The sequence below is a fragment of the Macrotis lagotis genome, chromosome 1 (genome assembly GCF_037893015.1).
Source record: "Macrotis lagotis isolate mMagLag1 chromosome 1, bilby.v1.9.chrom.fasta, whole genome shotgun sequence".
In the NCBI taxonomy this organism is placed as follows: Eukaryota; Metazoa; Chordata; class Mammalia; order Peramelemorphia; family Peramelidae; genus Macrotis; species Macrotis lagotis.
The window spans coordinates 120,255,664-120,279,334 of NC_133658.1; the positions used below are offsets into that span (position 1 = coordinate 120,255,664).

General features: G+C 35.3%; 1 protein-coding gene across 8 annotated transcripts in view; it reads right to left on the reverse strand.

Annotated features, from left to right (window-relative positions):
- Positions 1–334: 334 nt before the first annotated feature.
- Positions 335–23,671, reverse strand: part of WDPCP (WD repeat containing planar cell polarity effector) — a 416,945-nt gene continuing 393,608 nt past the window's right edge. For 3 of the 8 annotated variants that reach the window (XM_074207144.1, XM_074207128.1, XM_074207135.1), the window contains 3 exons: positions 14,659–14,747; positions 10,383–10,411; positions 9,426–9,789 (listed from right to left, as the gene is read on the reverse strand). In XM_074207144.1, coding sequence (XP_074063245.1) covers positions 9,721–9,789; positions 10,383–10,411; positions 14,659–14,747 — 187 coding nt within the window. In that variant the 3' untranslated portion in view covers positions 9,426–9,720. Of the gene's footprint in view, positions 406–9,233; positions 9,398–9,423; positions 9,790–10,382; positions 10,412–14,658; positions 14,748–23,671 lie in introns of those variants that run through there. The other 5 variants (XM_074207099.1, XM_074207112.1, XR_012472515.1 and 2 more) reach the window with 4 other exon arrangements.

Here is a 23,671-nt window from a genome sequence, read left to right on the forward strand (position 1 = left end):
TTTTACATTTATTTTTTGTATTAATAAATATGAAATGATATATGGCTATTTGCTTTACCCCATATGAGATCTGAAAGGGTTCTCTGGGTGACTAGATTAATATTCAGTGTGGTCAACTTAAAACTCAATAATGATCCTAGTGACATCTTTAAGTATGCACTCTCACATTTGTCTTAGGAACAGCATCCACCATGGGGTTTAGAAGTAGCTGCTAACCTAGAGTGAACAGCCATTTGATGAAAATGTGATTATTTTGGGACAAACCTACTGAAAAATAGATGTGTTTGTTCTCATTTGAGAACAGTTAGTAATAGAGTTATAAAGTCATCAAATGAAAGGTTGTTTTTTTCTTTGTTACACCAAACCAAAGTGAACCATTCTCAGAGAACAATCATCTTCAATTTCCTGAAACAAAAAGAGGGAAAAAAAATCAAACAATGGAAGACAGAATAAGCTGATTTTTGATTTAATAGTAGTTAGAGAATTAATAATTTAAAATACAATGAGGGAAAAGTATTTTAAAGTATGTATAATATAAGACAATTCTTATTGGTAAATTTTAATTCACTGTGTCCTTCCTATTGTGAGCTACCAAAATACATTGTACTATTCACCCCTTTTCATACTCTACAGCATATTTATTTGTGAGTGTGTATATGTATGTATAGATATATATATACACACCCACATATATATCTATATCTAAGTATAGTTATATATTTAAAGATATGCATATCCACTTATAGATATGCATATCTACCTACCATTCATCCATCCATCTATCTATCCATCTATCTACCTATCTATCTCTTATCCCTGACTTTCCCTTTCTCTGGATAGTCAGCTCTGTAAGCATAAGAAAGAGACTTAGTATACTTTGTTTATTCCACAGGGTCTAGCATAGTGACTTAGAAATGATAGATGTTTTTTATCAATGACTGTTGAATTTAATTTGAACTATTAAAATCAGAGAAGGTACACTTATAATTTGAAGTACAAGAAAGTAAAAATTAGAAAAGATCAATTTTAATTTAAATTTTAAAATCTATGATACAGAGAAATTTGCCACAAAGAAAAGGTGAAAAATAACTACTAAAATAAAACACTGTTACAATGAGACTGTCTTCTACTTAATTTTAGTGATTTATTTCATAGATTTTAGACAATTAAAATTAATTTTTAATTGAGAATGTAGCCATGTCCCTTGAAGTATTATGTTCTAGAATATCAGAAAAGTAGGCCTGAAAGTAACTGGTACTTTGGGCAGCTAAGTCTTATCTAGAGCTTCAAAGAAAGAATCCTCACAGGGGCAGCTAGGTGGATAGAACTCAGGAGCACCTGAGTTCAAATCCAACCTCAGACACTTAATTACCTAGTTGTGTGGCCTTGGGAAAGCCACTTAACCCCATTTGCCTTGCAAAAAACTAAAAAAAAAAAAGAATAGCCTCATGATTTCCTGTCCCTCCTGATTTAAGACAAGCTCCTTCATTCACCTCTCCCCCCCCCCCCCCCATTTCCCTACTCTGTGTAGGAGAATCTGGCAGAAATGGAAGGAGACATTGAAAGAGATAGGAAATCAGGTAAACTAAGAGTGAAAGAGTCCTTGTGTTATCTGAGAAAGCAAACTATCTTGCTACATGTGTTGGAGTTTAGAGGTAGCCAACCAAGAATTAAAATGGTAAAGGTGAAAGGCAAGGATGATTGCAACATGAGTTGGGCTGCATAGTGCCATGTATAGGAATTAAGAACATTGCTATTTCTCTTAAATTATAGGTTAATCTGAATGTAGTTGAACTTTGTAAACTAGTCACCTCTAATTTGAGATATTTCCTAAGTTATCTCTTGACTTCTTCTAAGTGATTTCCAGAAAGTCACTGCCTTTGAACTAATGCAAACAGCCACACCCCAAAGAAAATGTAGGCATGGAAAGTAAGGGAGACAAATGTAGGTGCGTGTGTATACAGCTTATACATAGAATTTTTTTTTAAAAAAAAAAGCCCTGGAAAAACAAGTAACAAGAAGAATGAGTAATTTAATACTGCCTGGGGCTTGTGTGTGTGTGCTGGCAAGTTCAGTGGGGTTTGAGTAGTTTTCGGTTTAATAAAAAAAGCAAAAAGGAAAAAAACCCCAACAACCCACAAAAACCCCATTGTAAATACTAACATTTTTCCAAAGCACCAACTTCATCTCTTGGTCTGTGAACTACTCTGTTAAAGTGTACTTACTTTGCATGATCTTACAGTAGTCATGAGGATATGGAGATTCTGTTACTAACTTACTGCCTTGTTGAGTTCTATTAATGACAATCACTTAATTCGCCTAAGGTTGCTAAGAATAATTGCTTCTGGATGCCCAAACTTTCCCTATCCTTTGGATTCCATTATTTAACCACTCTCTTGAATTCCTATAGCCTTTGTGGCCAGTCACACACATTCTTCTCTGGACCCTCTTTTTCAATAAAGAGGGATCATAGAAATAAGTATTAAGATGAAAAACCATCAACCCCATTCCCCTTTTAGGATTTCTTCTAAACTATTTAAGTAAGATGAGGATTAATTCTATTTTTAAAGACTCAGGGAGGGGACTCTACAACTTTTCAAGTATCCTGTTCCAGTTTTTAAGCACCCTGGCTATACCTTATTTCCCTCACAGGGATGTTCTAAAGATTAATGAGATAATAGCAATAGGAGCTTAGAGACTGCCAGAGTTAGGAGAGACTTTAGAGATCACCAAAGCCTAATCTCTTTATTGAAGAAGTTGAGGTCCAGAGTGTCTAGTTGAAGTCGACAAACCAAGATTTGAAGCCACTTCTTTCCTGACTCCAAGCTAAACATTTTCAGTCAGATCCTATCTGGCATGCCAATACATAGGTATGTTGGGAGCATGGGTGCTAGTAATGACTAGTGTTCTCTGAGAGTATCCTCAAGATAAAAAAAACCCCAAAACTTGCCTTTAAAAGATGCTAAGAAAAATGAAACCTTTTTTGAATATGTAGGTATATGTGAGCCAAGATTAAGAAATTTGTTGTGTGTATATATATTTGTTTTGGCCATCACTCATTTTATCTTTCTTGCCTACTTTGGTAAGTGATTTTATTTAGAAAGTAGGAAGTTGTGGCTGTGCGGGAGATTGATCTTCATTGCATTAAGTGCTGAACAGCGTGCTTGCCTTTGATTGAAAGATGGCATGTTAATTCCTGTAGTGATTTACAGAAGCAACACAAGGGTTTTCCCCAATCCCTCATCTGGTTTCTACATTCATCACAGAGCACTTTCTGAACCACACCCTTATTGTGTTACGTAATGTTGGGTGATACCAGGTCACCTTTCCTTGTGATTTTTTAAAAAAGTGGATACTAACTGTCGTAAGCAAATTCTACAGACAAGTCAAGGTCTGCTTTTAATTTGATTCTTAGAATTAATACTTAGCTAACGTTTAATAGCTAAAATTTGTCTATGCTTTATAGTTAAAAAGTACTTTATACACATTAGCCAATTTGGTTTTCACCATGGCTCCGTGAAATATATAGAAGTATTGGACCCTCATTTTTCAGTTGGTTTTTCTACGTCTTAGTTTTAAAAAAGAATTTGCTTGAAGTGAAACAACTAATAATTGGAATAATTCATGCCTTTTGACTTTTAGCCTAATCCTCTTTCAACTTTTAATAAAATTTTAAATGTTAATTTCCTTTGTTATTTCAAATGATTGTCTCAACATCAATTAATCAATAGGCATTTACTAAGTGCCTACTATGTGGGGGTCACTCTGCTGGGTCCTGGGGACACAAAAATAAAGAATGAAAGAATTCTTTTTTTTCAAGACCTACATTCAAATGGGCAGTATCATAAATGAGATTTCCTTTTTTCTGCAGCTTTATGGATATTTTTCCCATTAAAGTATAAATAGGGTTAATGAAATTTTTCAGTAGTTGCTTGTGTTTACATGTTGTTTTATAGTTAACATAATTTTCCTCACAACTGTGAATACAAGTACTCTTAGAATATCAGTGTTGGAAGAGGCTTTAGGAAGTGTCCAGACTTATGCACACTTGAAAAAATAGGCATCTGGGCTTTCCTTGAAGACTTCCACTCAACCTCACTGCCACCTGAGATGGTCCATGCTGCTTTTGATTAGCTCTGGGTGTTAGGAAGTTTTTCTTGCTTTCAAGTCTAAATTTGCTGCTTCTTTCTATTCTGGTTCTCCCCTCTGTTGAATCTATCTAACAGATTCAGGACTAATCTCTCTTCCTCAACATAGTTTTTCAAGATAGCTAACACTCCCCATTACCATCCTCTTTTATAGGTTAGATATTCTCAATTCCTTCAGTCAATTTTCATCTAGCATGAAAGGGAGGTGTTCAAACAAGTACTAAGTATGGCAGAAGAAGCACTGAATCAAGGGTCAGAGGACTTGGGTCTAAATCTTACCTTTGATCAGACCATTGCTCAAGACTTCTTTAATAAAACTATGAGGCTGGACCAAATTGCCTAAGACTCCAGCTCTACATCTCTTATCTCTGGCTATCCTGATTGTCCTGATTACCTTCCACTAAATATCTTCTAGCAGAAATGTCAGACTCAAGCCTACAGGCAAAATACCCTGAAAGCAGCCCAAACAAACCAGGTGAAAATGAAATTGAGAAATGTTTAACAAAATAAGGAAGAATAAAATATGCCTTAGATAATGTTAATTTGTGGTTATCTTAGTCAATATGCAGCTACGTGGTACAGTGGAAAGAGCCTTGGCCAGGAATCAGGAAAACTCATCTTTCTGAGTTTAAATCTGGCCACAGACTCTAATTGACTCTATGACTCTGAGCTAGTCAGTTAACTCTCTTTGTTTCAGTTTCTTCATCTGTAAAATGAACTGCAGAAGGAAATGACAAACTACTGCAGTGTCTCTGCCCAAAAAAGCCCATGAAGAGTCAGACAATACCAAATAAAGTCTATATGCAGCTGCAGGAATCTATTTCTAGTTGAGTTTGAAACTACTGTTCCAGTTTATCAGGTCTTTCCTAAACTTCAGTGACCAGCATTGAATGTCATCCTCCAATTGTTGTCTGACCTTCTTTCACCTCATTTCTAGAAGCTATGACTCTTCATGAAGCCTAAGGTCATGTGGGCTTTTCTGGTGGTCTTATCACACTACTGACTCACAGCAACCTTGCAGTGTGTCTAAAAAGGAAAATAATACCATAAATCCACAAAACCTTGGATTAAAAAAAACTTCTATCTAATTATCTTCTTCCTTTTTATACTTTTCTTGGAGATCAAGTATAAGATTTTTTATTCCTGTTATATTTCGCTTTAATAGTTTGGGTCTGGGGGTGGCTAGGTGGCACAGTGGATAGAGCATCAGCCCTGGAGTCAGGAGTACCTCAGTTCAAATCCGGTCTCAGACACTTCATAATTACCGAGCTGCGTGGCCTTGGGCAAGCCACTTAACCCCATTTGCCTTGCAAAAACCTAAAAAAAAAATAGTTTGGGTCTGGCAAGATCCTTTTGAATCCTGACTCTGTAATCCTATTCCCTCCCAGTTTCATAATATCTGCAAAGGTGATGAGTATGCCATGATGAGCCATGTCTTTATTAAAGTCACTAATACCAATGTAGGTAATCTCCAGCTCTCTGGAGATTCCTTGGAGACCTCATTCCATATTTAGATTGTTAATGACTCCTTTTGGGGACTAATCATTTATCTGTATCCAAATCCACTTAACTGTACTACTGTATTATTGTTTCTCTTATGCAATGAGAAACATGATGGGCAAAGGTGAGCTTGGGTGAACAGTGAAAAAATATATTGGAAAATAGGGCTCAGTAGCCAGAGATGGGAATCTAGAGGCTTTTAGATTATATAGGATACTTCCTGTCTTATTCATCATGAATATTATCTTCAAAAAGGAAGTAAGGAAGACCTGGACACTGTGAGCATCAAATTATAACACAAAAACAAAAAAGATTATTCTAGACATTGCTACAAATGCTCAATGGCACCAGGTACCTGTTGCCAGGTATGGTGATTGTCCTCCTTTGGATACCTTCCAGTTTATTATTTATTATTATAATTCAGTTCTTTTTAAAACATGCTTTCTAGGACCAAGAACCATATTTCAAATGCAATCTGGCCAGACTAGAAAAAAATAGGACTATTATCTTTTCTTCTATTCCCTTTATTATGATTCCTTGCTTGAAATGAATTGATGAACACCCTTTTTTCTATTATTTAGTTACCTTTCTCCTATGTTGTTCTTCTGAAGCTGATTTTATTTTTGAATCCAAGTGTAAGACTTTAATTTTATCCCTGTGAAATGATATCTTAATAAGATTTGATCTAGAACTTTGATCTAGAGTTCAAGACTGCTAAGATGGTTGGTTTTGGATTCTACCTCTTATCTGCTGTGTTAAGTTATCCTTGATGGCTTTAATAGAAGTTTTAATGAATATGTTGGAATTCAATGATAATAATAATGTTTGTCTTTTAAATTTGACATCAGGAAGGTGATGCCATGTCAAGTACATGAATTGGATTTGAGTGAGGGGGAGCTATGCTAAGTCACCAGACTAACTTTCTCCTCCTGAGTCTCTGGGTTCAGTGACCAGATATGAATCAGGATGACTAGAGATGACCCTAGATGCGGCACAATCATGGTTAAGTAACTTGCCCAAGGGTCACATAGCTAGTAAGTGGCAAATGTTTGAGGTCAGATTCAAACTCCTCTCCATCTTCATGAGGGTAAATGAAGTGATCCTAAGCATAAGGATCAACACGAAAAAGATAATGAATAAGGTGGACATTTTCAGAGCATATTTTTTTTTGGGGGGGGGACAGGGTTGGGTAACAGAAGGTTGGTTGAGGGGGACAAGACCTATCAAGTTTGACTAGAGTATGTGGGAAAGAGTGATGCCATGAATAATGTTCATTCATTGGCTAATATACTTGCCCACCATCTTAGTAGTGATGGTGTTGGTGGTAGGTAGATTTGTAGTTATAACTTTGCTGTAGTTAGTTATAATTTAGCTATTCTTTTTTTTTAACGTTTTTGCAAGGCAAATGGGGTTAAGTGGCTTGGCCAAGGCCACACAGCTAGGTAATTATTAAGTGTCTGAGGCTGGATTTGAACTTGGATACTCCTGACTCCAGGGCCGGTGCTCTATCCACTGCAACACCTAGCCACCCCATAATTTAGCTATTCTTATTGGGAGCTTTTGACACATTAAAAACAGTATTAAAGCCAATAGTCCCATGTTAAAGAGTAAATATGACAACAATTTTCCAGGATCAAAAAACATCATTTTGATATGTTAACAGTTGATAATGAGTCATACTATCAGGCCTTTATCAGAATTGCTACCTTAAACAGAATTTGCCAGTTAGCTGCAAAAATTAGAGATCAAATATTATGTGATATGGAAATGTACTTTGGGGCACCCAAAGTACCTAGAGCTTGACATTTGTATATCTCCTGAAAGACTTTTAAATCATCTTGAACATTTTAGGAATAAACAGTGATTGAAAACAGTGTAAGACAAAATAAATTATCTTTATATATTTCTTCTCTAAGTCATCATTCTAAATCATTCTTGTCTTTTTAAATACATGGCTCAGTGGACAAAGTGCTAGGCCTAGAATCAGGAAGACCCATTTTTTTTCCTGAGTTCATATCTCAACTCACACTTCCTAGCTTTGTGATTCTGGGCAAATCATTTTAACCTGGTTGTCTCAATTTCCTCAGTGGTCAAATGAGCAAGATAAGGAAATGGCAAAGTACTCTAGTATCTTTGCCAAGAAAATCCCAACAGCTATGCAGCCTATTGAATAGAGTGCTGGATAGGAACAAGACTTGAATTCAATTATAGCTGAGACACTACAAACTGTGACTCCAGGCAAGTCACTTAACTTCTCTGCCTCAGTTTCCTCATCTGTAAAAGGGGATAATAATACCTATCTCACAGGGTTATTGTGAAATCAAATTATAAATACACACATATGTATATGTGTAGATGCATGTTACTTTATATAATACATAGCTTTGTAAAGCTTAAAGCATTGCTATTATTATTCTTACTGACAATTTGAAATGGAAGGAATGTTAGATATAATCTGGTCCAAATTCCTTACTTGATTTATTTATTTATTTATTTGTTTTTGTTTTTTGTGGGACAAAGGAGTTAAGTGATTTGCTCAAGGTCACATAGTAAGTATCAAGTGTCTGAGGCTGGACTGGAACACAGATCCTCCTGACTCAGGGATGTTGTTCTATGCACTGTGCCACTTACCTGCCCCTCAACTTTCTTATTTTAAGATGTGGAAGCTGGGGTATGGAATGGTTGCATGACCTGCCTACACTGATGCAGCAAGATAATAGTAGAGACAACCTTGAATCCAGGTCTCCTAAATCCTATCCCAGTGTTTTTGTTCCTTGTTTCAACAGCTTTTATTTTTTTTAATTAGGGAGAAAGTGTAGTTGTATAAGATCACGCTAATCTTTGCTCCCCAGTTAATCAACCTATAGTCAGAAGACCTAACATTGAAAACACCAATCCTAATTCAAAACCAGGAGTCAACATAATTGGCATCTGTAACTTTTAATTTCCTATGAAATAAGGTTCTTAACTTGGGTTTATAGACTGATTTCAGGAACATGGATGGAAAAAAAATTACTCTTTATTTCAACATAATTGGTTGTCTTAATATTCCTAGGTAATTTGTTTTGTGCATTCAAAAATATCATTCTGAGAGTTTTTGAATTTCATCAGCTTCTTGTCCAAAACAGAAACAAGTGAAGAACACATGGATTTAGTGGCCTTTGAGGTTTCTTTTGACTCTGGACCATTTTATGAAATTCAATAGGGATAGATAAGGCAGTTGGGAGTTGGGTTAAAAAGATCAACTTCAGGGCGGCTAGGTGGTGCAGTGGATAGAGCACCCACCCTGGAGTCAGGAGTACCTGGGTTCAAACCCGACCTCAGACACTTAATAATGACCTAGCTGTGTGGCCTTGGGCAAGCCACGTAACCCCATTGCCTTGAAAAATCTAAAAAAAAAAAAAGATCAACTTCACAAGTTAGCCAATAATTTTTTTTTTAAAATTTGGTCTTTGGTCTTTGTTTAAAAAGGTCTGGAGGCTAATTTAGTTTATGATATGTTTGCAATGGAACATAGCAGTCAAAAGAGCTAATACAATCTTTAATTGCATTAACAGGGAAGGCAACTGTCCTACTATGCTTTACCCTTGTCAGATCTCATCTGAAGTACTGTGTTGAATTCTGGGCAGCAAGTGAAAGAAAGACTTTGATCCGCTGTTGCTGTTACTGATTAGTTTAGAGTGTCCAGAGAAGAGCAACCAACATAGTGAAGAGCTTTGAGTTCATGTCATATTGGGATCAGCTGAAGTCTGGAAAAGAGAATACCAGGGTAGGCAGGAGGGCTGTGTTCTAGAATTTAGAGGTCTGTCATGTGGAGGAGGGGCTGGAATTGTTTGGTTTCTCCCTAAAGGGTTTAACCTGGAAATAATAGGGTAGAAGATGTAAGGAAGCTAAGATAGACTTCATATCAAGAAGAACTTTCTAACAATTAGAGCTGCACAAAGATGGTACTGGGTTACCTGGGAGGGGGAGATGTTTCAGTCTTTGGAGGGCTTTGACCATGAGGGCAATGCCTTCTCTGGATTGGCTGAATGAGATGGACACTTAGCCTCTTAGATTCTGTGAACCATAGTCATACAAAGTTTGTTTGGATATCTTTCTGGTATAATGCTGTTTGTAAGTAGAGAAAAACAGGAAAATTCTGTGTGTGTGTGTGTGTGTGTGTGTGTGTGTGTGTTGTGTGTGTGTGTGTGTGTGAGAGAGAGAGAGAGAGGGAGGGAGAGAGACAATAGAAAGGAAGGAAGGAAGGAAGGAGGAGGAGGAGGAGAGGAGAAGAAGAGAGAAGGAGAAGGAAAGAATGAGAAAAAAAGAAAGAAATTTGAGACATTAAATAAAAAAAAGCTTTTGGGATAAAATTCTTACTTCTGAGATTAAAAACTGCAACATAATTTAGAAAATCTCATAGATAAATCATGTGTAGGGGATCATCATTGGAAGAGCAGCTAGGTAGCCATGTATCACAGAAGACTAAAATTTTGAGAATGATACCATGGAAAGAAATCATGCCTTCTCATGAACTGGCCTTTGCACATTGTCAGAGACAAAATAGGAGATTAGATGAGGTTTGGTCTGATTCAGGATGCTACTTTTCATATTCTTCTGTGCAAAAGTTCACCCTTCTATAGCCTCAACATAATAATCTTAAAACATTGTAACCTGGGAGAAATATGAAACAGGTACTTCGTTTTTGACATGAGTTAAATAACTTATAAATACTAGATGAAAATGTGTTACCTGTTCTGTAAAGTCTTCTTCTAGGTCTCCTTTAAAAAGAAAAGATCACAGGAATTTAATTTTGTAACACTGTATTGAAACTCGGTTAAAAAGTTTAGATTATTATAAAATTCAGTTTCTTTATTATAAAGCATAGTAATTCTTAAAAATAATTGCATTCTGGATAAATGAAATGTTGAACAGCTTTAGACAAAGTTATATCTAAGACACAATATAACAAATGAAATTTTATCAACATATGACAATATTTGATGAATTTCTACCATTTCTACCATGTAGTTTCTCATGCATATTGTGTAATGTCTGTCGCTGATCAAAATACCTGTAATATTATGCTTATCTTGATATTTTTGTTTCCAAGATTTTAGTATATTTAAAAAATGTATCCTTATCTTGAAAGCAAGGGCTATATTACTCTTCTCTTCTAGTCCCAGTGCTTAAACACATAATTAATTCTGATTTCCTGTCTGTCCCCTTCCTTCCTTCCTTCCTTCCTTCCTTCCTTCCTTCCTTCCTTCCTTCCTTCCTTCCTTCCTTCCTTCCTTCCTCCTTCCCTTTCTCTCTCTTTCTTTCTTCCCCTTCCTTCCTTCTTTTTTTCCTCATGATGATATAGCTATAAAATCACTAGCTAACTAACTATATATAGAAAAGAGTAAGTGGGTAATAAAAAAGATCTAGAAACAGTCAGCCAATGACCAAACTATTTTATGATGTTTCAGGAGAAACAGGAAAAGTGGTTACCTCTTTGGAAATAGTAGTGTGCAACACAAAAGATACTCCCAACCCAGCTCTTGTAGTCATACTGAAGAAAGAAATCTTTGTTATGATTATACATGTAGCTAGAGAATAACACTAATGTCTCCTTTGCATGTAATTGTATCTGTTGGCATCTATTGATATATGTGTTAAATATTACATGTTTCTTTCTTAGTTATGCTTTCACTTTGTTATTTTGCTTTTTATACTCATTGCTTATGTACTAGTGTCATAGTAATAATTATGAATGTATTATTACCAGATAGGTCTCTTGATAACTTAATACTATTTTCCTGTGATCTTTTGTTTATATACTTTCATATTATGTGTATACAATATGTTCTGAATGCAATTTATTAATTTTTTTCTTTGAAACAGTCTGGCAAGTGGTGCTTCAAATTGTACTATATTTTATTTGCTGCCATTGTTAATCTGAAGTAAATGGTTCCATGGGATGAAAAAAAAATGTATCTTTAACAAATTCTAACCAGATGAGGAATTATATACTACAGATGAGGAACCTGAAGTAAAGAGAAGTTAACCAACTTATTCAAGTTCACACCGTTAATAAGTATCTGGAACAAGATTTGAACTCGTCTTTTTTTAAATTGATTTTTAATTTTACAATTCCCCTCCATCTTGTTTCCCTCCCCCCACCTCCCATAGAAGGCTTTACATTGTTTCCATGCTATATATATTGATCAAAATTGAATGTGTTGAGAGAGAAATCATATCCTTAAGGGAAAAATAAAATATAAGAGATAGAAAAATTACATAAGATACCTTTTTTAAAAAAATTAAAGGTTAATAGTCTTTGGTCTTTAAACTCCACAATTCTTTCTTTGTATACACAGATGGTATTCTCCATCACAGATACCCTAAAACTGTCCCTGACTGTTGCACTGATGAAGTGAGCAAGTTCATTAAGATTGGTCATTAACCCCATTAGTTGATGTTATGGTGTACAATTTAACTTGTCTCTTGGACTCCAAGTTCAAAACTCTATCCACTGTACTACCCAGCTGCACTATACTATGGCTAACATTAATTAATCATTTATTAATACATCATTAATAAATTAATAATAAAGAATTAATAAATAATTAATTACCAAATCTGAAGTTATATCTAACATTGATAATTTCTTAACTTAGTAGCTTTTTTTGTTCAATGTTAATCTAACTGGGTTTTAAAAAAAATCTTTCTTAGGAACTCTTGGGAAATCACCCCATGTCTATGGAAGCTGTCAATTGGATCAATTTTGTTTCTGTTCACTATTGTTTTAAACCATCTTGGAAACAGAAATGTAAAGACGCTTTAAAGTGAATTGTTTTTCTAGTTAACAATAAGAACAATGGGATTTTGGATCTTCTACTTAGTTCACTAATCTGTGTGATGGTAAAGATGTGGTTTCCTGTGGAATAGCTTTGTGAAGCCTTGATTTCCCCCCCCTTCTAATCTCTTTAATGTGAATGAAGATTATTTCCCTAAAAGCCCCCCAAGATGCAAAAATAGACATATTAGTCAGTAGTTATTGACATTTCCTCTCAATCATTTTTTTTCCAATAAGAAGGTTTGAGATTTTTCATGCCTTTAGTTTCAATCGATCAATTGACAACATGACAATGTCTTCCTTAGCCTCACAAAACTCACTCATTTGATTGTCATATCTCTTCTCCCTTTTGTGGCTAAACTCCTTGAGAAAGCAGCCAGCAATAGATACTTACATTTTCTTTTCATGCTCTTCTTAACTCTCTACTATCTGTTTTTTGATCTCATCATTCAACAGAAATTGTTTTCTACAAAATTACTAATGATTTCTTAAATGCTCAGTCCCCAGTCTTCTACACCTTTCTATAGTGTTTGACATTCAATTATCTCTCCTCCATGATATTCTTTTCATTATCTGTAACTACTCTGTGGCTCTTCATCTACCTGTCTGACTGATTCTTCTCTGTCTCCCTTGCTGAATCTTCATCTGTATATCATACCTATTAACCACATCCTACACGGATCTGTTCTGGTTCCTTTTCTCCCTTCATAGGATTTCATGTGGCAATCTAATCAGTTCCCCAAGTTTCAATGATTATCTTAGATATATTCATCTAGCTCTTCCTCTAAGCTCCAGTTTCATATCCATTAAATAACTTGAACTAGATTTCCTTTATACATCTTCAGCTAAAAATATTCAAAACTGAACTCATAATCTTTCTCCCCCTCCCAGCTCTCCCTTCTTCTTAACTTTTCTGTAAGTTTCAAGGGGACCACCATGTTCTCAGGCATCCAGGCTTCTGATCTAGGTAGATGCTTAATAAAAATACTCATTGATTAATTGAACCTAACCACAACTCCAGGTCTTGACTATCTTGTCTACCCATGGTGCTGTTCACTATCTTGGATGTAATGCCCTCAAATGGTTGACACCCCATTTTTTTCTATTTATTCATTCAATAAATGTTTATTAAGGATATATTTTGTGTGAACTACTCTGTTTTACAGTGATTAAAAATGACACTATCTCAGCCCTTAAGTAGTTTACAATCTAGGAGACAAGATACACACACATATACAAATAACTATAATATAAAATATATTAGGTAATGGTCATAAGGTAACATGGTGGATAAATGCTGGGCCTGGAGTCAGGAAGACTTGAATCCAAATTTGACCTCAGCTACTTACTTATTGGCTCTTTAGCCCTCATAAGTCATTTAATCTCTGTTTGCCTCAGTTTCTTCATCTATAAAATGTGGCTAACAGTAGTACATAACCCCCAGGATTGTTGCTGTGATATCAAATAAGGTAATAGTTGTAAAGTGCTTAGCACAATGTCTGTCATTTAGTAAGTCTTAAATAAATTTAGATATTGTTGTTGCCCCATAACTAATTTTAGTGCGTAGTTTGCTAAGCACAGGCTTGGGAGCTCCCACAAAGCCAGCTAGATTCTGACCAAAGACCAACTTAGGTAAGTTCAGAGAAGCTTATTAGCATGGTGTTAGTCACTTGGTGATGAGTTTAAAAAGGCATGATGACCTGAATTAAGGATTTATCAGAGTGAAGAAATCAGGCCTTTTTTGCGATACTAGAGTATGATAACGATATCCTACTTTGAAGGCTTATGTGATGACTCTTCATTTTTATCCCAACTTCTCTCTTTAGCTCCAGACTCACATTAATTCCTACCCCCTGGACGGCTCTGTTTGAATATCCTACTTGTGTTACAAATTCAAATCTCAAAAACTGAATTATGAATTTTCACTCAAAGCCTACTCCTCTTCCTTATTTTTCTTTTCATGTCAATGGCTTAACCATTTACTTAAACTTGAATTCTTTGATTTCATCTTTTCCTTCCTTCCACTCTTTCCCTAACCCCCATCTAATCATCACCAAGTCCTACTGATATCAATGGAAACAATTCAGAATTAATTTACTTTCATTTCTTTGAATTGAAAGTACCTTCATAATGTCTATGTTCCTTTAAGTTATCCATTTTGGCTATGACAAGGATTATTATCCTTACCTTCTGAATTCCAAGTTGAAGCCAAGGGTGCAGCAGAGTTGTCTATAGATTGATTCTCTCTATCAGGGGCTGGTTTTTTGTATTTAGGTCTTGGGGCAGGAAGAAAACAGAAAGTTGGGAGTGAGAAAACATTTTTTAACCCTTCTCAAGTATTGAACAAACCTACAATATTTTTCAAACCATTATAATACTTTTTTATATATCTTCTTTTTTATGAAAGAGCTTCCCATTATAACTATGCAAAGTTGCCCCTTTTTCAGTCAAAATATGGTATGAAATCCTTGTCCTTCTCATTAAGACTTTTATTTAACTGAGTATTCTGAGTACCAAATATATTTAATTTATACAAATGGAATATTTTGTAAAGAATTGTTTCTGGGGAACAGTCTTCAGAGTGCAGAGAAGCAAGAAAACAATATGGATACCAACATTTTCCACAGTTAAGAAGGTAATATAAGTATAAATTTTAATCCTTTGTATTTAACTAAAATATTGACAGTTCAGGAGGTTACATTTTAAGCATTCTTTTTAATTTTGCTCATCTGAGATCTCTTCTCACTTTTTAAAATCAATGACTATGCATAATTATTTGAAAGAAACTATAATCAAGTATATGAAACAATATTTATATGAAATAAATTGAAATATTTACATTTAATTTTTTGTTAGTTTATACAATATTCTTTTTAGGTTAGAAGTTACTTCTTATTACTTTCTTAATTTTTCTCTCCTATGGTAGGAGATTACATCATTCCTTCCTTTAATAAACATTTTCTAAATGTCCAGTATATGGAAAAGACTGTGCTAGGAACTGATGAAAAAATAGAGATGAATAAAACCCATAATCTTTGTCCTCACAGAACAGTCAATCTAAATCTAGTAAGGGACCTAAGTAACATATACAAATAATTCTGTTATAAGACAGAAAACAATAAGTATATAAGAAAGGTGCATAGAATCTTAAGCAGAAAGGCTAAGGGCAATCAGGGAAGATAACATGGAAGCAATGACATTCAGGTCTTTGAAGGATGAGTAGGAACATTAAAATAGGTTGAAATGAGATGGGAGAGCAGTACAAACCAAGGGAATATATGTGCAAGAGTCTTTTTTTTTAAGTTTTTGCAAGGCAAACGTGGCTTGCCCAAGGCCACACAGCTAGGTAATTATTAAGTATTTGAGACTAGATTTGAACCCAGGTACTCCTCACTCCAGGGCCAGTGCTTTATACACTGCGCCACCTAGCTGTCCCGAGTCTTTCTTGATTGTTGATTTATTGATGTAATTGTGAAAGAGTAGTTAGATAGAATATATGATGGGATACAGCACAAATAAGGCTTGAAAGGCAAGCTGGAACCAGAATTTCCCTCACCCCCTCCCACAAACCTTCAATGTCAGGCTGAGGCTTAACTTAGGGATTGTGAACTTGATTTTTAAATACTGTGAAACTAAAAAAATAGAATTGATTTTCTTTATAATTATATTTATTTTATTTTATGCATTTGGAAACATCATTTTGAGAAGAGGTCCATAGATTTTACCAAACTACCAAAGGGGTGCATGACAAAAGCAGTGTAGTTAGGGAGTTTAAACTCACTCTCGCCCACCACTGAGGGGTTTTGATGATTAGATCTGGGCCTTGGAAAGGCAAGTCTGGCAGAAGGATAAATTATAGAGAACCATAAAGTCAGGAGGATATTGTTAATTTAGTAATATTTGTTATCCTTTATTATCAAAGAGGACCACTAGTGTGAATAGTACTGGGAATGGGAAAGCAGGGACAGTACTGAATTAAACTGCTCAACATAGAGCTTCTATAGTCCCTTTGAATTTTGTATTATTAAATCAGAACAGTGATTTAAATATAACATCTAAATGGTTGCATTTTCATGATATCTTCGTATTCTGAGCTACATTTATGGAATATTTAGGTTACTTTCAATAGACTGAACTGAGACAGGAAAAGGTTTACTAGAAAGGGGTATATTTATAGATTGTGATAGTGATTTGAAATAAATGGATAATGATCTTGGCTTATTTTTTGATCCTGTGATAAGTAAGCTTTGCAAATGTAACATAAATTCCAAACAAAAACTCTTATTTCTGAGAATGGAAAAAAAAAGCTAGAGGCAGATCTGGGATTTTCCTGGATACTTTTCTTTCTCATCCCAACAGAGTGAAGGTTATTCAGGCAGCTGAGAATCCATAAAGCAAGATTTTTCCTCATCCGCTTTCCTTGAGCTATATTAAAATCACAATAAATGCAAGTACCTTTTTGCTCTAAGCTTTATTGGCTCAGAGAAAGAAACCAAGAAACTTCATTGGAAGCCAGATTAGGCCAAAGAGAGAGACTCTTTTTGCTCTTTAGCCCCATTATCAATCCAGTAGTATCTTGATCAGCTTTCTTATATGTGGCTATAGATTCAGTGGAGGACTATAAACTGCTTTTTTGGCAGCGAAATTGCCGAAACTCTTCTATTTTCATGTTCTAAAAGAGCTTACGTTGTCCATCCTCTTTGAATGTCTCTTTAAAATCAGCCAATGCTGGGAGGATTTTAGATATATACCAAGGTTTATAAAAAGATGTTGCTGTTTAGCTTATAGTTTTATAGTCAACAAACATAAAAAGCCCAGTGGGGATAAAAAGGAACTTAACCAGTTCTCTCTAATACATATCTAAATCTACCTAAGAGCTCAGTGAACTGGAAGTACTCAGTGTACAGTGACGTTTATTTCAGTTTAAGATGCAGAAAACAGCCTTCTGCTCACATGCCACATATTCTCTTCTTATGCCAAGTTACCACAAATTAAAAGACTGAGATGTGTAAACAAGGTCAGTCTGGGCCAGGCCAACTTGGAAGGGGATAATTGTCAGCTTTTTCTGTCAGCAGTGACAGTTTGTTTTGAGTCAACATTAATGAACCATAGGTTATAAAATATTTTTAATAGATCAATTGCCAGGCACTTTGTTTACAAATTTTCCTGTTTTGCAAGGGCTGAAAATTTCCTCCTATGAGATTTGTGAATACATGGGGAGTCTAATTGGTGCTTCTTTTTGCTATCAATGATAATGGAATGCAATTTTAGAAGCATCTTTTCCAGATGGAAGTTAAATATTTAGATGAGAATCAAATACAAAATCAAAATTATTTTAAACCAATGTAAAGAAATAGGATAATATTTCACTTGACTCTGAATTCAGATTTACTAAAAATTAGGATACTAACTACTAATTTTTTATTATTAACTTATTCTAGGGCACATGGTTACAAATATGGTGATGTGTTCACCTAGAAAGCTCACCACATACTGGTTCGGTGAAACAGGGAAAATTTTTTAGTCATTTGTATAGAGAGGTCTGGATTTGATGCTAAGGTCTCCTATTATGAGATTTCATAATTACTAGTACAAGACAGAAATACTCATGGATCATATGGTCCAACTTCCTCATTCTAGAGGTGAAAGAAAGTTATTGTTTTATGGTAGGACAGCATGTACGTATGAGAGCATGGTAGTAGGAGAGAGTAGATGAGATTACTCTCTTTTTTCCCATTTATTCATTCATTCATTCATTCATTTATTTATTTGTTTCTTTATTTATTTTTGAGATTACTCTCTTTCAAGGTTAGTGAATAGTCCAAGTGTTCTATTGCTATCCTTACAATGTCAGATGGGAGTGAGGGAGGCTTCCATTCTAGTATGTTAAGGCGATTCCTTGTGGCTAACTAGTGGGGAGATAAATATGAATCATATAGGACAGATAGGAAAGGTATGGCTGCGTAGCCACCTACATCATTGAAAGACATACAAATTATTGATAGTCTCAATCCATTTGAGGACCCACTCAAATCAGTGAGACTTTAGATATTTGAGCATAGTATCATTCCTCACATGTTTATACTCTTCTCTTACTCCATTCCCCCCTTCTATTATTGCTTCTTAGTATAGGTTTTTCTCTGATCTGTTTGTTTTATTTTCAAGAGAAAATGAAATTTAAAAAAAAACATTTTATTTCCTTTTCCCTTTTAATCAACAGAGTAAATATGGTTATGAATTAACATTTTACCTCAGGTTTAAATTTATATAAATTTTTTTAATCAGTTGCATAGTTTTACATATATGCATATATATATGTATGTATGTATAGTCTTTGCTTCAGGCTAGAATTTGCAGATTTTAAAAATTATTTTTATGTTTGTACTTATACTATAATTTCAATATCCTTGCCCAACTTATTGCTGAGGTGGTTCTACAGAATCATTACTTCTTTATGGAAACATATTATAAATGATAGATCTATTCCTAGACAGCCAAAGTTCAGACATCAGAAACTTAAAATTTGTTTGTATAGAGAATTGAAAGTACAGTGAGGAATAGAAGGTAGCATGGTGTATGTTGATAGGCTAGGTTGAGTTGACTGGACAGATGTGAGGTGCAGAGATGTGAAAATTCCTTAGCTTTGGGGCTAATGGGCAGCTCCACTGGGTGAAGGAGAGCCTATGGGGAGCAAATTGAAATTAACCAGCAGGGGGCATCTGGCTTTTAGAGGAGAAATGTGAATTGACCCTGAGGCATTGGAAAGATATTTGGAGAGATGAATAGGGGAAGAAAAGTATCCAGTGACATCCAGAAAGGAAAATGAGAAGGGGTAATTTTTTTCTTCTTAGGAATCCCATAGCCCCTTGTTTAAGGTCTAGCTAGAAATGATATGTCTCCAATGAATTTGGACATTGTCTCCTAGCTTAGAGTGGGGTAGGAAGGAGTGGTAGTTAAAATCCTCAGAGAAACAGAATCCTGGAAAAGTGTTAGGTTCAATTACAGTTCTCTGATTAAGTTGGAGTCTTAGGATTCAGGAACCAACTCTAACCTTCTTTTCTTCCAAACCATTTAACTGGATATTAGATAGTTACTTTGAACTCACAAGAGTTTACCTGGGAATAAGGGGGAAAAAAGAAGCAATGAACTATATTTAATAGACATTTAGTATAGTAAGGATCAAAGACCCTATAGATCAGGGATTCTTAACATTTCTTGTGTCATAGGCCCCTTAGGTGTTACTTTGGTGATACCTATAGATCCCCCCCCTCAGAATATTATTAAATATATGAAATAAAATATATTGAAAACCAAGTAAACTAATTTTATAGTAATAGTTATTCAAATATTTAAAAAAAGAACAAGTTTGTGGACCCCAGGTTCAGAATCTGGTATTGGGATTGAACTGGATCCAGGGTCTTGACCAATTGAAGATTGTTGTGAAGATAAAATGAGATATTTTTAAAGCCCTTAGCATAGTATCTGGCACATAGTAGGTGTGATTATACATTTTTTTCTTCTTATTAAAAACATTAAATCACTTTAATTAGTAATGACATCATAATAACATCAAATCCTTTATAAAACAATTTAGCTTTGAGTTTCCTCCTGTAAAATAAGAGCATTAAATATGATGCTTTTGGGGCTTCTAGGTGGCAAAGTGGATAGAACACCAACCCTGGAGTCAGGAGTACCTGATTTCAAATCCAGCCTCAGACACTTAATAATTATTTAGCTGTGTGACCGTGGGCAAGCCACTTAACCATATTGCCTTGCAAAAAACTAAAAAAAAAAATGATGTTCTCTAAGCCTGCTGGAATTGGAATCAGAGAACTTCTTTTAGGTCTTGCCTCTGTTATTTCCTGCCTCAGTGACTTCTGATCCAGTCATTTTATCATCCTCAGTTTCCTTATCAATAAAATGAGATTGTTCTAGAATCTAGAGGGTTGGAAAGGTCCTTTACATCTTTAAAGCTATAAGATTTCATATATTAACTGATTCATCTGGGTATTAATCTGGATTAGTAAAGTGTATGACTATCAAGTCAATAAGCATTTGTTGACATGCAGTCATTTCATGTCCTACTCTTCCTGACCTCATTTGAGGTTTTCTTAGAGCAGAGACTAGAGTGGTTTGCTATTTCCTTCTGTTCGTGTTACAGATAGGGAAATTGAAGAAAACAGGATGAAGTGACTTGCCCTGGGTCAAACAGCTAGTAAGTGTCTGAAGCCAGACTTGAACTCATTAATGAGTCCTCCTGAATCCAAGCCTGGTACTTGACTGATGTACCACCTAGTAACCCATGGAAGCATTTATCATGTGCTTAATAAATGCCAACTGTTCTTAGTACTGAGGATACAAAGAAAGACCAAAATAAACCTAACATACACCCCCCCCCCCAAATTCCATAACCTTGTCCACAAAAACAAAAACTGCAGCTCAATCTGCTGAAGCATACTACATGTAAAGAACAATAATAAAAAGATCATACAAGATAAACTGGAGATAATCTTACCACTCTGTTCTATTCCTAAGATAGTTAGATTGTCTAGATGTAATTTTTAGAGAATGAAAAGTTTGTGAAATTTTCATAAAAGAATTTGCTGTTGTTCTGATGGAGTGATATCTGATTCATGACTTGATCTAGGATTTTTTGGCAGAGACTAGAGCAGTTTGTCATTTCCTTCTCCAGCTAATTTTACAGATGAGGAGAACTGAGGCAAACAGTTTATGAAAAGTATAAATTTTGCTAATTACATTGAACTATGGGCATCTATGTGATACAGTAGATAGAGCTCTCTGCCTGGAGTTAGGAAGACCTGAGCTGAAATCCAGCCTCAGACAATTTTTTATCTGGGTGACCCCTGAGCAAGTCATTACCTTTTACCTCAGTTTCCTCATTTGTAAGTGGTGATTTTAATAGCCCCTACTTTGAAAGTTGTTGTGAAGATAAAATGAGATATTTTAAAATTCAGTATAGTGTCTGACACATAGTAGATGTGATATAAATTTTATTATTATTATTATTATTATTATTATTATATATCTTGGGATTTTAAAGCCATTAGATCACCTTAACTATTAGATATCATATAGTATGAAATCTGTATGATATTTTCACTTTCAAAAGAGTCTTACTTTTTTTGTTTCATTTGAACCTCTTTTTTTCCTCTATGAGTCAAACAAAGCAAGTGCTTTGCTCTAGTGAAATTAAGTCCTATGAGAAAAATTATTTGGCTAAGTTAATTCAACTAGTTATTAGAGAGAATTGGGATCAGAAATCAGTTTTACTAATGTCTTACTCAGTACTTTTGAATGGTTTATGGAAAGAGCACAGGACTTGGGAGACAGGATACTTCCAGACAGTGCTGGTGCTGATGGGGATTTGCCATGTGACTGGTAAAGGTAATTAACTACCCAAGTCTTTATTCTTCATCTGAAAAGACAATCAGTACAGGCAGTGGCCAACTTCACAGGATTGTTATTGTAAGGACAGTTTTCTGGTGGGTCATCTACCCAAGAATTTTATTCTGTGCAAATATTACAACTGACTAAATTTATCAATGGTGAGACAAGCTCCATGTAACCCCCATACACCTTAAAAATAGTAACAGAACATTTCAATAAAATATCTTCTCACTCTTAGTTTCAGATAGTAATTCAGAAGCCTCATTTTTCTCCTCTGGAGCTTTTTGGGCTCAGTAGTAAAATATAGATTAGGACTATTAGAGATAACCCTGGATGCAATGGGAGACCTTGAACCCCTTTTTAAGCTAAGGTCTTTCCCAGGTCTCAGTTTGACTGAGCCAGCATCCTTTCAATTATTAAGGCTAGGTTAGAAATGAGCCAAAAAATGGCCTCTTTTATCTAGTTAAAAAAAATTAATCTGAGAGGGAAGACCCTCAGGGTTTTTGGCTAAAACAGAAACAACTGCTATTTACTGATTCACTTTGAGACATCTGGGCCAAAACAATGAACAAGTGAGGGGTTGGGCCAATCAAGAAATACAAAACAGTTGCTAACAATGAGGAACTCACATTCCAATGGAGAAGATAACATGTTAACAGCTAAGTACATATAAAATGATTGGGAGAAAAAAATGTCAAATCACCACACTATCTTTGCCATGAAAATCCCAAATAGTATCATGAAGAATCAGACAGTTGGTTGGTTCTTGTCTTTCATTATCGAAGACCAAAATGACATCACTATGTTTGAGACAAATTAGTGTGATGGACTGTGGTTGATCAAACCAATATGAGCTCAGAATGTTCTACCACAGATCAGGCACAAATAGTCCATATGAACACCTGGGGAGGGTACTCTAAACTTACGGATGTCATGTTTCTTTTGAGCTCCTTCCATTCTGCCTTCCTCATAGATGGCAGCACCCTCACTGTTGAGGGCATGCCATGCTGGGTGGTACTGTGCTGGTGTCTCACCCAAGCTGTACAATTAATTCTAAAGTTCTTGGCAGGTGTACGTCTAGCATTCTAACAACGTGTCTAGCCCAACATAGTTGCACACTCCATAGTAATGTTGGAATACTAAGCATTTGAGAAAGGACCTCAGTATCTGGTATCTTCTCCTGCCAGGTGATCGTCAGAATCTTCTAAGACAATTTAAATGGAAGTGATTCAGTTTCCTGATATAGTACTGGTATACTGTCCAGGTTTCACAGGCCTATAGCAATGAGCTCAGCACCACAGCTCTGTGGACCTTCAATTTGGTTGTCAGTCTATTACCTCTTCTCTCCTACACTTTCTATAGAAGCCTCCCAAATACTGAGCTAGCTCTGGCAATGTGTATGTCAACCTCACTGTCAATGTGTACCTCCCTAGAAAGAACACTGCCAAGGTAAGTGAACATTGTCCACAGTATTCAGTGCTTCTCCATTTGCTGTAATCAATGGTTCCACATATGTATTGTGCAGTGCTGGCTGATGGAACACCTGGTTTTCTTGCTGTTAATTAGAGGATCAAAATTAGTGTGAGTAGCTAATTTTGACTTGAACTCATCTTTAGGACTTGGTACTTAAAAAAATATTTATTGCTTGATTGAGCTGCTGACTCTAAATCCAGCATTCCTTTTCACTATCCCATCATAAATTCTCAGAGACTTTGTTTCTTCATTTGTAAATAGAGCTTTTCAGAGTTATATTTAATAATAACGGTTATTTATACAGCCCTTTAAGGTGCTT